We start from the raw sequence: 17,071 nt of genomic DNA, 5'->3' as shown, positions 1-17,071 counted from the left end.
CCAGGCAGGCATGTGCCGGCACCTAGAGGAACCGTTATTACACCTACAGCGTGAATCTAGGATATCCACGTGCTTTGTAGGGCCATACACGGACAGTTACCGTTAGCAAAAGTGCATTAAATGGGCGAGCCATACTTTCCAGTATGCCTTAGGGTATTGTAAATAACAGCCATAATGTCGCATAAAAACTTAGAAATTGTCCATTTAGGAGTGTAGCAAGCATATATTGTAGGGTGAGTGCCTCCAAGTTGCTAGTTACCTCGGTGTCAATTGTAACTTAATATGATCTTGCCATGATGTCTCATGTTCGTGTCTCTAATTTTTGCTTGAAATGATTTTCAAATGTCACTTCGTTCCCTGCCGATAACTCTTTTATTAGCGTGTTTGACACCCATAAATGATTTCTATGGAGAATCTCTTCCAGTATCCAGTATTTGTGGTGTCCTTTTTCTCTTCTGCTGACTCCTGAGCTCAACCACATCAATCGTCGGTACAAATTACATCATTTGAGGTTGTTTTGAAAACTGTGCCAGTAGAAATTCCCACCATACCGGTGGAGTACAAGTCTCCGAAAGCGAAGTGGGGGGATGCATTTGCAAGATTTTGTTGCCTGTGGAAACATGGCTTATGAATAGTAGACTCGTAACATCTTTGGAAATTAGCTGTTTCTGTTTGCTCATTGCTGGTAAACAAGCTCTGCTACTGCTAGGCAGTAGGGACTTACGGAGAGCACCAAGTAGTTGTGCAGTGAGTAACAGGAGAACATGTCCAGAATACCGGGGTACGATACTCATGATGATGGGCCAGGTTTCGTCGGAATCAGGTTCTGCCAGGAATGGTAAGTTTATTTCTTACTTAATATGAAAATATTTAAGATTTACTTTGGTGTAACCATAATGTAATTAACAAGCAAAGAAATGTCTTGGGATTAATAAACTGCAATTTGTAAATAATATACAGTTCTTACTAGGGTGAAACTTGAGTTATTTTTGATAAACGTCGATCCTTTTTCATTTCAGTAACAACATGTTGTACCCAAAAGAAGACAAGGAAAACAAAGTACTTTTGTACGCTGTAAGTATACCTTAAAACCTTCCTTTGAATTGGAAATGACTGTCCTTTCTGAAACATTGTTTGTATTTCACTAAAATTTTTCGTTAGGTCATGACCAGAAATGTTGACGTTCATTTGATTTTCTCTCCTCTCCTGTGTTTATTATTTGATAGGTTTGATATAAATAATGAGCGATGATGAAAGCTTCTCGATATGTGTGTGTCATTGACGAAGCTATTATCACTCTTAAATTTACTACTGTAACTGTTATTGTACCTTTCTTTTATGTTTCAGTGCCGCAATTGTGATTACAAGCAAGTAGCAGATAGCAATTGCATTTATGTCAACAAAATTATGCACGAAATAGAGTAAGTAAAATCAAAACAATATTCTTTATACTGACAATATTTTAAGTTTTTCGCAATTCTGTTGACAGATATTTCTTCTTTCTGCAGTGAGTTAACGCATATTGTCTCTGATGTTATTTCCGACCCTACATTGCCACGAACTGAGGAACATCCCTGTCCAAAATGTAATCACAGAGAAGCTGTGTTTTTCCAGGCACAGACAAGGAGAGCTGAGGTTTGTAGTACACACATTACATTTAAAACTTTAAATTTAAACTTGAAACAGCTTGATCTGGGTGTAAAATTAGATTAAGTGTGAAGACTGTCACAGTTCGTATTTCTAACTAATAAATTACAGTTGTTGGAAGAGTATTGGTTAAAAAAAATCATATATTTCTCAAATTGAGTAGTACCCATATTTAGTAGTATTACAGTTATTTGTAATGTAGACATTCTTGGTACACAGAAATCTATGGTACCCTTCAAAACAGTCTGCAGATTTGCCACAAATAGTTGAAATTACAAAAACATGTTAATGCTTACAAGTCCTCTACAAAGTTCCAATGGAAATATCATGGGTTCCAGGGTAGTCACTGTATGTTCCGCTTCTTTGGTTAATTAGTTACATGTTCCATGGAACATTTTAAGTGATAGATCATCATGCTGTGAAACAGGTCATTTTTTTTTAAAAAAAAGCTTGTTCCCATCCTAAGCCCAAATTTTCTACCATTGTACTGTTAGTTTCATTTTGTTTTTGGAGTGAGACATTGTGTCATTTTATTTTTGTCCCTGTTTGCATGTGTGTAGTGATGTCATTGTCGTTATTTTGTATGTGCCAGAAGTAGCCATTTCTGCCATATTGGTGATGTCATAGGTCAGAGCAGACGGGTGGTATCAGATGCTTCTTATAGATCACAGAAAATACCAGTCGGCACTAATTTATTATTTAATACTTGTAATTATTTAATATTGGTGAGTGAATGTATAAATTGTATTCTCACTAACGCAACCCTTCTGAAACACAAACTGTGATTTGCTAAGGATATGTTGTTGCTAAGGTGACATACTACTCTAGAATACCTCATCATCTCAAAAATTTTAGAAAATGTTAGCAGTGAAACAGGTCAGTAGTTATTGACATCCCTCTTATCACCTTTCTTAAAGAGGGGAGTTAACAACCACATATTTCAGTCTCTCTGGGAAAATGCCTTCAGATAGTGATGCCTTACATATTTCAGGCAAGACCAGGTTTATTACACAGGAACAGATTTTTAATACTATATTTGAAACACCATAAAAACCAAATGAGCTTTTATTTTGGAGAGTGGATAATTTTCTTAATTTCAGACAATGACTAAATTTTACAAAAGTTAAATTTTCAACACACTACTGTGATTTTGCTCTTGAACAGTTTGTCCCTATGCCTAGTGCTATATTTAAAAAAATTATTAAATACATTTGCTACCTGTGACTAATCATTTATTGTAAACAGATTATAATTTATGAATTTTAAGACTCAGCAAAAACTAGCAATAATATATACATATGTTCTCTTTGTAGGAGGAGATGAGACTTTACTATGTGTGTACAAATACTCATTGTACGCACAGATGGACAGAGTAAATAGTGATTTGGAGGAGCTGTGCACCTTTACTTCACATCAACTTGCACAGGATAGTTGTGAAGTGCGGGTGCGTGTACATGTGCGGGTGCTTGCATGTGTGCACGCTAAATAATTGTAATATAAACTATTTTTGTTGAGTGTGCTCTGCCTCATTGCATACATTGTGAGTGGCTATGTTTTTTTTTAATTGTGTATTGGTTGTTTTTTCAGTTTGAAAATGTAAGTTATAGATTTTAATAAATAATGTCACTTTTGAAAAGATTTTAATTTAAAATAGTACATAGCACTGAAAGATAAAATTTAATCATGGATTTACAGTTGTGTATGAAATAAATTATATTTGACCTGAAACACATTGAAAATCTGTTAGCTGATGTTATATGGACTTGCTATACAGATTCCATATTGAAGTACAGAAAATTGGAGCTATGTCACCCACTGGCATAGTGAGGGGAGGGGCGGGAAGACTATCACCCCCAGGGGCGCAGCTCGCAGAATGGTGCCAAATCATCTCAAAGACAAACAAGATTTTCCAGAAAATATGTTACATAATAATTCTGGAGGGGGAGGGCAATAAAGTGTTGTGCCAGTTTTGTTTGTTACGTCACTGATATTTTCCTCTACAGATTGACAATGTTAGTTTTTTTTTTTTTTTTTTTTTTTTTTTTTTTTTTTTTTTGCAGTGGGTGTGTAGTTTTAGGTAACCAGTGATTTATGAGGAAAGTGTGTGTGGAGTGACGAAATTGAAACCATCTGATATTCTTTGCAGATTATCCATGATTACGTTGGGTTATGAAAGCTTGTCTTAGATTGCTGCTACCAATGCACTGATGTTTATCTGTTGATGCTTTGGGATGAAGTTTGTCATAGATTGGTCTCTTGCAAAGGTCAAGGATAGTTGGATTGTGAAGTAGCAAGGTCAACATATGTCATGTTATGCAAGGAAGCTACAGTTACTGAGCATTTGTGTATTGATTCATAAGACTGAGTGATCAGAGGTTATGTATGTTCCACATTAATTTACATTTTAATTTTGGCCACAAGATTAATTTTATTTTTTTGACAAATGCTTTGAGGTTTTGAGATAGGGAATGCTATGGTTTTTTTTCTTTTTTTTTTCTTATTTAACTTCTTTCAGTACTTTGCATGTTCCTTGGTTTTATTTTGTTAATACAAATCATGTTGTCTGCTCGCTGCTTTCTTGACAGCTATTTGGAAATAGCTGTTCACACATTCCAGGCTTTCCTATCGTCCCACAGTGACAACTGCCAACAGTATTCCATTAAACATGTAAATGCACTGTGCCTATTTTACCATATTACCATGGTTCCATGTGGAAATTAACATTAGCATGTTCACCCTGTAAGTTTATTTTCAGTTAATGAAGTAACTATTGATTGTTTTGACATTGTAAGACAATGAGTCAATAGCTTTAAACAAAGAACGTTAGTTTTGAAACTTTGATTATAGTCATTACATTACCTTGTGCCATTAGTTTTAGTGGGAAGATTAGAAAGATCTGTCATGTCTCTGAAATTAATTCATTCCAAGATCAAGGCTTTTTCCCCAATGTATTTTGAACTGCAAATAAAGTGTTTTAACTGTAAATGTTGTGATTATAATGTCCTTCCTTTCATCTACTTCCCATACTTGCATATTCAAGGAATCAGTCTAAACCTTAATTGTGTAAAGGAAATGATGACTTATCAGAATCTGGAATGAAACTAAACAGCTCACAAGTTTTGCACCAGCCGAATGAATTGCCTAGTTTGAATTTTTATTTCAATTTATTTTTAAATTCATAACTGTAAATCACTGGGCAGTCACCCATGTAATGGACTGAAAAGTAATCTTGTATTCTCAATGCAGTTCAGTAGAGATTCGGTCAAGAATTGACAATATGGCTTGTTTGCATGTTAGGAGCAAAACAAATAAATGTTGGAACTCACTGGTGGTAATTTCTAGTAACCTTGAACAAGTGGTGGATTAAACAACAAATATAACTGTCATAATAAAGAACATGTGCGCAGAAGTTACAGCAGTATATAGCCAAAATTCAATATAAAGAGAACAGTATAATCTTACTCATCAGTAGTGGAAACCAGTATAAAGGTATGAATATTTGCTGGAAAATTAATGTCAGTTGGAATAGTTGTGTGTAATGTTTATGCAATAGTATGAAATCTAATACACCGACAAATGCAGTCGAATGGTATTGCATTTGATGTCAGTAGTACAGTATATACAAGATGTCAGTGATTTGGGTGGTAGAGAGTAGAACTCAGTATAAAGGGAGTCGTCTGTGTGTGGTGTTTAGTATGTGTGTACGTGCCTTTACTGCAGATAGAAATGGACAGAATTAGTGATAGTGAATGATGTGTACATAAAACACGGTTGTGACAATGCTATGCAGAAAACAGTTATGTGATGAAAAAGCAAAAATTGGTATGTACGAGCAAACGGTACTATATAATCGTCAAATTGCCAAAAAGAACTGTTAAAGTACATTGGTTGATAATTTTGTTAGATTGGGTGCACAATGTGGTCAGAACAGAAAAATGGGCAAAGTGGAAAATTGTCTGAAGCATAGTGTTGTTTTTGCTCAAAGCAAGTGCTACAAACCATTATTTTTCTCAACCTGTTGCAGATTTAAAACTGCCAGACGTATACCACAAACTGTCATATGACAAACATATCACATTCAAGAAATTATTGCAGAATCCCTCATTAACAACCAAACATAAACAGTTTAGACTGTAGTTTTCTGGAAAACATATGTGATGGACTTCAGAATGGAATAAAGTGATCTTCAGTGACTAGTAGTAGTTTAATCTGTTTGGGCAGGATAAATTTCAGGTTGGCATGGTCTGAGAACAGAGCAGCAGATAATTGGGAGTCTTCTGCATTAAAGGTAAATCGCACTGGTTGGCTGAACACTAGAATGAACTCTGTGTACATTGAGATGCTGGAAACAGAATTGTTTAGAATGCGTGAGGACCTGGGGGATGGAAGCCTAATGTTTCAACAAGGTAATGCAGCTGTGTATGGTTCTGCTAGAACCCAGAAGTGGTTTTGAAGATACAGATAATGATGTCTTGCCCTGAGCTGCATGTAGCCCGGAATACTTGTAAGGTGTGTTTATCACTATGGAAGGCAATTTGAGGCAAATGTGAGCTGAAAAGAGTGATATGAGAAGACGAGCAAAAATTTCACTGAGAGAATTACAGTCCTAACAAAACTGAACAGAATTTTTGAGGTAATTAAGAACAACAAAGTATGGATGAATTACTAACAATGCAAAAACACAACACAACATGACAATGGGTGCCTTGATGCCAATTTCCATTTTATTTTGTTACTTGTGGTAGTGTGAAAGAAACTTTGTAATTCAGTCATGATTGTTAATGTCTAAGTGTACCTATTACTTTCATAGTAAATTTGGTAAGTATATGCTTCAGATGATGTAATATTACTTTCATGGAACTCTCCTGCCTTTATATTGATGTCCACTATTGCATGAGCTTTATTTTATTTATTTATATATATATATTCGATTCTTTAATGTGAGATTCTAGAATTTGGAATGATTTAAAGAACATACAAGTATATTTTCATAGAACATAGTAGTTACTATACAAAAACAGACGTAGGACATAAGTTATTAAACAAAAACAGTTGCAGGGAAAGTACACAATATAAAAATACAACAGAAAAAAATAAGTATTGATAAAGACAAAGATTAACACATGTTGATAAAACCTGACAAACTTGCAGTGAATATATGTTCCCAAATTTTATGCTTCTCTGTCAAAAAATTAATGTAATAATTAAAGGGATTTTTCAAGTAAATGTATCTTTAAATTATTTTTAAATAATGCTTTCTTACATTTGATGGAATTTGGCAGTGAATTGAAAATTCTAGCACTAGAGTGCTTACACCTTTCTGCACCTGAGTTAGATTTTTTATTCTACACTGGAGGTCAGTCTTCCTCCTTGGATTGTGATTATGGACATTTCGTTTGTTTCATAGTGGGCAAGATTGTCAGACAAGAAACTTCTAGAACAGATTACGGTAGTAGGTTCTTGGGTGTACTCTGTACATATTTTTTTCTGCTGCAAGAAGATTTTATGTGATGGTGAGTTGCCCCAGAAGATAGCACATGGAGAGGAAGTACCCAAAATAAGTAGATTTGGTGACACTGATGTCTCCAATTTGTGAGATTGTCCTAATGCTAAAGTATCAGAGGACACATGTTTTATGGTTTGGAGGATATGATGGTCCCAGCTGACCCTACTGTTTATGAACAGACATAAGAATTTGGTGCAATGTACTCCTTGTATTTGCTGACTGTCACGTACATTAGGAATCTCTTATGGGACTCTGTGATCAAAACTGAAGTGGATGTAGTTGCTTTTGCTCAGGTTCACTGTTAATGAATTTAGTCTGAAAGTAATTTGTTGGCTTCAGGTTATATGTCAGTGGACTGTTTATTGTTTATCACAATCATTAGCAAACATAGTTATCTTGCATGTTTTCCATGACAAAGGTAGGTTGTTTATGCAAATCAGAAACAGCAGCGGACCTAGGACCGATCCCTGAGGGACTCCATGGAGTACAGCCGTGTACTGTGAGCAGTGTTGCCTTGAAAATGAGCATGTATGCATCTGTTGAAATATTGGTGATTGTTGGCAATATCACCCAGCTGCATTCCAGTAAGTTATTTAAGCAATTCTGTGACTAAAGATGCTGCCATTCTTTGTAAACGCTCATTACCTGCTTGTAGTCCTACCTTGTATACATCCACATGATGACTGGGTCACATGAGCATATCCTACAAATTTCCTTTGTAGAGTGACTTCATTTTCTTGGTATCCTACCAATGAAACCAACATATACAGAGTAATGTATGTTTTGAGTGTAGAAGATAATTTCAAGGATGAGAATGAAAAGTGACAATTTAGACAGGAAATTGTTTCAACCACTTTTTAATGACAAGATATTTAGGGACAGAGTCATACAGATAATTAAAAGTTTGGAAATTAGTTCCTCTGTTTCACCTAATTTATCATTCATATTTTGTAAAATATCAGGGCGAAAACAGGTGTGGCGAGTGTAGTATATAAAGTAGATGCAGATAAAAATGTACAAAATATTAACTCAGAGTGAAAAGCTCTACCAATTGCTCTTCCACAGAAATTTAATTAATATGATAGACAAAATCTTCAAATGTTTTACTACGCCTTGTTAATAATATTTAAAGTAAATGGGAAAATTTTTTATGACATAACTAGCTGTTTGAAAATTGCCTTGGATAGTTCTTAAACTATTGTTAGAACCGGCAGAAGTAACTGCAGTGTGGACATTCTGTATTCAAAGTGTGCACCTTTATCTCCTCTGCTTTCCCCTAGCCAATAACCATATTTCTGGTGCAAACCAACCACTGTTTACTGTCATCGGATGATGTAGACTATTGCACTTCACACCAATCACAAGTAATGCATTCAGCTAGCAATCTGAACAACTGCAGTTATGTGCCAGCACCAAGGCTGCAGCCTTAACGTCGAGTTGCCAGTTACGATGTTGGTGTTAGTTGTATTGCATTTTTATGGAAGTTTCTGTGTTCTTTGTTTCCTTTTTGATTGCTTGTAGGCAAGATAGCCAGATACATGCTGCAGTGTGTATAGTGTTACAATCTATCTGGAACAAAATGCTTAATTTGTAATCTACAATCAGATGTACACTTCCAAGATTTTGCATGCCTGTGTATTTTTTTTTTAATGCAGATCCCATACATTTTGGTAGTCATTTGATTCATTATGCCTTTATGGGAGACCACAGTAACTGTAAGAACTCTATAGGAACTAGCTTACTGGACACCGCATAAAAAGTTCGTATGAGAATACTGAAGAAGAGGTTAAAAGCTATAGCTTAAGAGTTTATTAGGCAAATAACAAAGGGGATTTTGGAGGGGCAGGTTGACAGCAGATGCAATATTTATAATTAAATGAGTAATTGAGAAACACCGGAGAGTATAACAGAGAACACATTTAGTATCCATTGATCTTATTAATGCTTGGTCTAGTAAACTGACATATAGCCGGGAGAGTGGTGTGCTGACCAAATACTACTACTTATCTGCATCCAGTGACGGGTGTGAGCAGAGGATGACACAGTGGCCGGTCAGTACTGTTGGGCCTTCACGGCCTGTTTGGGCGGAGTTTAGTTTTAATTTTTTATTTGATAATACTGATAGAAAGAAACTGTGGATATTCACAGCACCTAATGAACATTTTAAAAAATCTGTGAAAACACACGACTGTAGATTTAGATACAAATGATACTGCAACACAGGCTGTAGGCACAGAGGAGTTAAGACAAGGGTGCAGAATTTCACCTACACTTTTTAACATTTATTTAGATGATGCAGCCTGTAGATAGATTTTTAACAGGCAAATTAAGATTAATGGAAATTCACGCTTCTATAAGCACACAACACCCGTTTATGGCTGAGAGTGAAGCTGACATACAAAGGGGAATAAATTTATTAGGTAAGACTTGTGAAAAGCACCATTTAACAATTTAAGAAAAGACAAAATCAATAGCCTTTAGCGGTGGTGGTATGTATGATGTATGTATGTATAGGGTGCTCAACAGTAAGGTTATCAGCACTCATAGTCAGCTGATGTAAGAGGAATGTGGTTTTGTTTTGTGAAAAGTAAGCAACAGGTGGTAAAATATAAAATGTAATCTTCAGCCAACCTGACACACTCCCTCCATCATACGTAACATCAAAAGCGGTCACAAGGCAGTTTGTGATTAAAATACACAGATTATAACTACACAACATCTAAAATAGAGTAACAGGGGACAGTGCGTAGTTGAGCAATTGGAAAATAAAAGATTAAGCAGCCACCCTGAAAACACGTTAAAATCATCAACGTAAAATACCACTGACAATTATGAAAAGGATAGATTGCTGCTCACCATAAAGATGACATGTTGAGCGCAGATGGGCACAATGAAAAGACTGTTACACACTAAGCTTTTGGCCAATGCATTCATAAAAGAAAGGAAAACGCACACAAATTCACACAAGCAGGCACACCTCACGCACACATGACTGGTATATCTGACCACTTGAGCCAGACTGCAACTGTTGCGTTAAACTAATCCAGCAATCAGGAATGGCAGAGGGATAGCAGAGTACAGGTGGGGGTGGGGAGAGAAGAGTGCTGTCTGGTGGAGCATGTAGGGATTATAAGGTGGCAGGACAAGATTGCCAGGGGCAGCATCGGGAGGGCAAGGGAGAGAGGGAAAAGGAGAGGAGCAGAGAGGGGAAAAGACTGTTGGGTGCAATGGCAGAGAACAAGTACAATGAGGGTGAGGGGACATGAACTTGGGAGGAGGTTATAGGACAGAGGGGACACTGGGTGGAGGATGTGGGGTTATAGTAGGTTGTCCCCACACCTTCCACCAAACAGTGTCCACTCTCTCTGTCTTATAACCTCCTCCCAATTCATATCCCTGCTGCTTCATTGTACTTGCTCTCTGACAATTGTACCACGAGCCTTTTCCCCCCTCGGTTCATTTCCTTTCCTCCCCCCTCCCCCCCACAGCCTCCTGATGATGCTACCCATGGCAGCCTTGTCCTGCATCTTCTAGTCACTGCATGCTCCACTACTGGCGCTCTTCTCTCCCCACATTTGTACTATCTGTCCCCTTCCCTACCTCACTCCTGATTGCTGCTTTTGTTCAATGTGATAGTTGTAGTCTGGCTGGAACAGCCAGATAAAGCAGTCATGAGTGCCTGCTTTTTTCTGAAGAAGGCTTTGGCCGAAAGCTGTGAGTAAGAGTCTTTTCATTGTACCTGTTTTGAACTCAACAGGTCATCTTTATGGTGTGTAGCAATCTATTCTTTGCGTAATTGTTGATATTCTGACCGGGACTTTCCCCTGTTTAACATACCACTGAGAAGAGCAGACATCACACAGAATCTTAAAACATAAACCACATATGATTGGTCATCTCCTAAAATAGAGGACAGCTCAGCTGGTAAGTTGGTTACAGCCCCATGGCTATACAGACACAACTTGTGATTAACAATAGAACTTGTTAAACATTTTAACTATTTAGGTTGTAATGTCACATATGTGTATGACAGAGAGCAGAAATTAGCAGAGTTTCAGAATATATGTGGAACAACAAACAGATGTTAAAAAAAAATAAAATAAAAAAAAAAAACAGGAAAGAACAAGATTGAAATTTTGGAAGACGATGGCAGTTCCAATGCTTGTTACAGAAGTGAATTGCATGTTATATCTAAATGTGAAGAAAGTTGCAGACCAGCAACAGAGATGAGATTTATAAGAAAAGTAAAGGGATGCACAACAGCCAACATATTGCAAATTTGGAAATTAGAAAAGAATTGAATATATTTAATATCTTCAATAAAATAAAAGAAAATTGGGGAAACTGGAATAAACACCTTGAATGAGTAAGTGGGGAAAGACTACCTCTTCAGATAAGATTTAAGCCAGTTAGGAGGAGAAGTCGAGGACGACTGAGGAAGCAATGGATACCATAACAGGCAAAATGAAAAAAGGCCTAATGCTTGAAGTGATGACGACGACGATGACAACGACAATGACGACTTCTTATAAGATCAATTGTGTAGTGAGAAACACTTATTCTCCATATGGTTCATGATGCACCAAAGACAAATTTGTTTTATGTCACTGTAATAATGCTACAAACCCATGAAATTGTGGTTTCTACTAGACCTGATAGGTTTTTACTTTTTATCCCTCTGTTTGTTGTGATCTTTGTACAAGTATGGTGTGAACTCTAATTTTACACTGCTGAAAAACCCAGTTTCAGGACGAGTGATGTAATTCGGCTGTTGAAGGTCATAGGCACTAATGCTTGTTGTAGAATCTTAGAACATATTCTGAGCTCAAACATAATGAAGTCCCTTGAACAGAATGACCTCCATGCCAACCAGCATGGAATTCAAAAACATTGATCATGTGAAACACAGCTTGCATTTTTCTTACGTGACGTACTGAAACCAAGGCAAGCAGGTAGATGCAGCATTTCTTGATTTCTTAAAACCATTTGACTCAATACCACTCCTGCACTTATGGTCAAAAGTTCACTATTATGGGGTATCAAGTGAAATTTGTGACTGGACTGAGGATTTTCTGATAGAGAGGACACAGAACGTTATCTTGGATGGAGAGTCTTCATCAGCTGTAGAAGTAACTTTGGGTATGCTCCAGGAAAGTGTGTTGCGACTCTTGCTGTCTGTGTTGTATATTAATGACCTTGGAGATGATGATAATAGTGCCATCACTTGGCGAGTAGATTATTTATCTATCCATTTATATTATATTATAAATAATTGATTATTTTTGTTGTTGCATAAATGTTCAGTCAGATCTTGATAAGATTTCAAAGTGGTCCAAAGACTGGCAACTTGCTTTAAATGTCCAAAAATGTAAAACTGTGCTTCACGAAATAAAAAAAGTGGTATCCTATGAGTATAATATTAATAAATAACTGTTGGAATCGGCCAACCCATACAAATATCTGAGTGTAACACTTTTTAGGGATGTGAAATGGAATGATCACAGGCTTAGTCATGGGTAAAGCAGATTGTAGCCTTTGGTTTATTGGTAGAATACTGGAGATTGCTTACAAATAACTCATGTGATCTGTTCCAGAATATCTGTGGGAGAGTGTTGTAGTGATACTAAAGAAACTGAACTAGCAGATGTAAACTGTCCTGTGACAGTCTATTAACAAAGTTTCAAGAACCGGCTTTAGAGGGTGACTCTAGAAATATACTACAACCCCTATGTTATTAGGTTAATAGAGGTTCATGCATCTGTGACACGATCTATGCACAAAGCATACAACAACTTACCATCATCACACCTTGGCAAAAGATCTGTCGGAGAACTCAAGAAAATTCTCTTCCCACATAAAATCACTAAGCGGGTCTAAGGCTTCCATTTAGTCCCTTGTTGACCAGTCTGGCATGGCAGTTGAAGGCAGGGAAATGAAAGTTAAGTTTTAAATGTCATGTTCAAGAAATTGTTCACACATGAGAATGGTGCAAACATACTGTCTTTTGACCATTGGACAGGCTCCCATATGGATGACAAAGCAATAAGCACCCCTGGTGTAGAGAAGCAACTGAAAAATTGGAAAGCAAATACAGGTCCAGATGGAATCCCAGTTCGGTCTTACAAAGAGTACTCTTGAAGTGTTTCAGGTTGGCTTGGGCTGTGTGGTGGTTTGTTATACTTCACCTCTTGCACCAAACACTTAGATAAGTTGCCACTTGAACACTCCTTTTATGTACCATGAATGTCGCTTACTGAATTTTCGGTCATCATTAAGTATTATTAATCAGGGCCCAGCTAGTCTGTGCCCTGAATAGTGCACCTTCTTCCTCCAACTTAGCTCAGACTTTGCCTCCTTATGAGTCTGCAGATAAAACTGATGAAAATTAACTTCTCGTTCTTGTTCACTCCACCACGTAAATAGGAAGTGAGATTCAATTCATCGTCAAAATTATGACACGATAAATGAAGACAGCTTCTAACTTGTATACTGCCTTTCTGTACTACGTACATAACAGATTTTTGACATTTCTCATTCTTAAATTTTATGGGGCTCTATCCTCCACACTGCCTGCTCCATGGAACTCCTATCTACATCTCAGCAGGTAGGGTCGCCTGACTCCTACCCACTTCCCAACAGTCACTGGATCATTAGCTCTGGTATCAGCACCTATGATTTAAAAAACACCTCCCAACAGTTGGGTGCTTACCACTCATCGACTACTCTCAATCTGACATACGCATTTAAGGATATACCTCTCATTCAATGGATGGGATATGTCACAACACTCTGTAGCACTGGCCACTTACCTAGCTTGCATTTATCATGAATTTCTTGCCCAGCACAAAAAAGCGCTGGTGATTCCACTATATAAGAAGGGTAAAAGAACCGACCCACAAAATTACAGACTGATATCTTCAACTTCAGTTTGCTGCAGAATACTTGAACATATTCTCAGTTTGAATATATTAAACTTTCTTGAGACTGAGAAGCTTATGTCCACTAATCAGCATGGTTTTAGAAAGCATCATTTGTGCGAAACTCTGCTTGCCCTTTTCTCACGATATATTGTGAACTATGGATGAAGGGCAACAGGCGGATTCCATATTTCTAGATTTATGGAAAGCATTTGACACGGTTCCCAATTGTAGGTTGTTAACAAAGGTACAAGCATATGGAATAAGTTTACAGATATGTGAGTGGCTTGAAGACTTCTTAAGTAATAGAGCTCAGTAAGTTATCCTCGATGGTGAGTGTTATCAGAGAGAACGGTATCGTCAGGAACGACCAAGGGAAGTGTGATAGGACCACTGTTATTTTCTGTATACACAATTGATCTTGCAGATGGGGCAGGCAGCAATCTGTGGTTGTTTGCTGATAATGCTATGGCATGCAGGAAGGTTTTGAGTGACTGTGGGATGATACAAGATGTCTTAGACAAAATTTCTAATTGGTGTGATGAATGACAGCTAGCTCTAAATGTGGAAAAATGTAAGTTAATGTGGATGAGCTGGAAGAACAAACCTGTAATGTTCAGATACAGTATTATTAGTGTCCTGCTTGACACAGTCAAGTCATTTAAATATCTGGGCATAATGTTGCAAAGTGATATGAAATGGAATAAGCAGCTGATAACTGTGGCAGGGTAGGTGAATGGTCAACTTCGGTTTTTTGGGAGAATTTTAGGAAAGAGTGGTTCACCTGTAAAGGCAACACTGTATAGGACACTGGTGTGACCTATTCTTGAGTACTGCTCAAATGTTTGGGATCCATACCAGGTCAGATTGAAGGAAGACAACGAAGTAGTTCAGAGGAAGCTGCTAGATTTGTTACTGGTAGATTCAAACAACACATAAATATTATAGAGATGCTTCGGAAACTCAAATGGGAATTCCTGGAGGAAAGGCGACATTCTTTTCGAGAAACACTATTGGGAAAATTTAGAGAACCGGCATTTGAAGCCGACTGCTAAATGATTCTACTGCCGCCAACATATATTGTGAGTAAGAACCACAAAGATAAGGTATGAGAAATTAGGGCTCATACGGAAGCATATAGATAGTCATTTTTCCCTCGTTCTATTTGTGAGTGGAACAGGAAAGGAAATGACTGGTAGTGGTACAGGTTACCCTCTGCCTTGACTTGCCTTGCTGAGTATCTATGTAGATGTAGATCATTCTTCCCATGCTCTATACTGAGTGGAACAAGAAGAAACCCTAATAACTGGTGCCATGTACATGTGATGGTTTGCAGAGTGTGGATATAGATGTAGATGCTGTGGAATCTGTTGAGAAGGCATTGCAACACTACAGAAAGGTATTTAAAATGAGTTACTGCATAACCCATACCTCGGTTCGTTCCCCAGTGTGGTAAAAATCACATTATATTTAATGAGATTTGCAGTCAAAGATAACAAAAATCAATAAAGCAAAAATACATCATTTTATGAAAACAGTCTATTTTCTTCAGTACAAAAATAAATACAAAACATTATACATACATATACAAGTGACTGAATAAAAACCTTTTGTATTATAGAAATACAGTCTCTTTGTGTTCAACTCTGAATCAAAAATTAAAGTCTGGGCATGCCAGCATCCTAAACGATAATTTTTACTACACATGCAAGACTTTTACATATACCATATTTTACAGAACGTAAAGAAGTCTACCCAAATATCTCAAAATTCTAACCCAAATGGAATCTGAGTGCCATACTATGGCTTACTACACCGACACAACTAACTGTGCCAGTGGACCACATGCACCAGACTATGAGCTTCATAAAATGGATGTCCTTTTAATACTACCTTACATTCCTGTAATCTAATTAGGTTCAACAGTTTATATAGTTATACTGTCTACTGGTGCTCAACCACACCAGCCCCTGCACTTTTCTTTAAAAAAAGATAAATAATGCTTTTATTCACCTTTTTATTCTATGCATGCCTTCTCTTGTGACCTCAATCTACAGTTCCCTCTCCACCACATCCATATCCTTTACATATTATTTTGTCCTTTGTGTCATCTGGACTAACCATATGAGACATAAACAAACTAACTTTGACATTATGTACTATGTATGAAAATAGTGCTCTTTGATATTTATTCACTTTACTTCCTACTGATTTTTACAACATTCCTGGCCATGTTAGATTTGTGGTGTATTTTTTTTTCTTTCATTGCATCATGTAAAGTTCCATGTTACATTGTTCAGCACTATTACTATTGCCTAGCTTGAATGAATGGTTAACTCTCTCCATAAAACATCATCTTGTTCTTCAGGTCTTGCACATGAGTTTTAACAAATTCAATGTTGTTTGTCTAAATTTATTGTTTATCATTGTTTTTTGATACCAATGTCTCTCTTGTGTATTTGTGCTTGCATGTACAAGTACAATCACACTGATAAAATAAACGATGTTTTAGACAGAACAGAAGACTTCAAACATTAAGGAACACATTTAAACTCTTGATTGTCTTATGTCCAAAATATTTAGTGCTGATTCTGCTGGTAAAACATTTCAAATTATTCACAGGGTGCTGACAAACAAGACTGTAGTTCTTCAAGTGGAGGATTGGTGATAACAGGAATTTCCCCCTCGGAGTTCCAGATGGTAAACGTTCCAGACAAAAATTCTGAAGCTGTAAAGGAAAATATTTCACAGAATGAAATAGTTGTAAAGGAAATGTTACATCTACATTTCACTGTAGTTACAGGTTTTTATTACTGACACAAAAATGAGCAGAATAAAACCAGAAGCACACTCTTCATTGGCAATATTACCTTCACTTTGTTCGTAAAGCATGCCTCACAAACATGAGCAGACTTCACACTCATCTCTTGAAATCTAACAGAGTGCTCTCTTGGTCCATCCATTCACCAGTTTCTCTGTGCCACAAATCAGAGCTAGTAAT

At 36.9% G+C, this 17,071-nt stretch overlaps 2 protein-coding genes across 4 annotated transcripts in view; one reads left to right on the top strand and one right to left on the bottom strand.

The window, feature by feature from the left end:
• Positions 1 to 681: 681 nt before the first annotated feature.
• Positions 682 to 16,826, top strand: LOC126204427 (DNA-directed RNA polymerase II subunit RPB9). Of its 2 annotated transcripts, XR_007540501.1 has the most exons (6): positions 682 to 838; positions 1,020 to 1,074; positions 1,348 to 1,421; positions 1,509 to 1,635; positions 2,961 to 3,091; positions 16,693 to 16,826. XR_007540501.1 is itself a non-coding variant. In XM_049938816.1 (5 exons), the coding sequence occupies exons 1-5, from the start codon at positions 765 to 767 to the stop codon at positions 3,021 to 3,023; spliced, it is 393 nt and encodes a 130-aa protein (XP_049794773.1). In that variant the 5' UTR covers positions 682 to 764; the 3' UTR covers positions 3,024 to 3,228. The 2 variants fall into 2 exon arrangements, 1 of the variants encoding a protein (XP_049794773.1); XM_049938816.1 differs by lacking the exon at positions 16,693 to 16,826 and having other exon boundaries at positions 2,961 to 3,228.
• Positions 14,865 to 17,071, bottom strand: part of LOC126204425 (AP-5 complex subunit mu-1-like) — a 61,351-nt gene continuing 59,144 nt past the window's right edge. For both annotated transcript variants that reach the window (XM_049938814.1, XM_049938815.1), the window contains exon 10: positions 14,865 to 16,798. In XM_049938814.1, the coding sequence (XP_049794771.1) occupies positions 16,683 to 16,798 (116 nt within the window). In that variant the 3' untranslated portion in view covers positions 14,865 to 16,682. The remainder of the gene's footprint in view (positions 16,799 to 17,071) is intronic.

This window comes from Schistocerca nitens, chromosome 9 (assembly GCF_023898315.1).
Source record: "Schistocerca nitens isolate TAMUIC-IGC-003100 chromosome 9, iqSchNite1.1, whole genome shotgun sequence".
In the NCBI taxonomy this organism is placed as follows: domain Eukaryota; kingdom Metazoa; phylum Arthropoda; class Insecta; order Orthoptera; family Acrididae; genus Schistocerca; species Schistocerca nitens.
The sequence above is the reverse complement of the archived record's forward strand: the minus strand, read 5'-3'. Positions and strand labels throughout refer to the sequence as shown.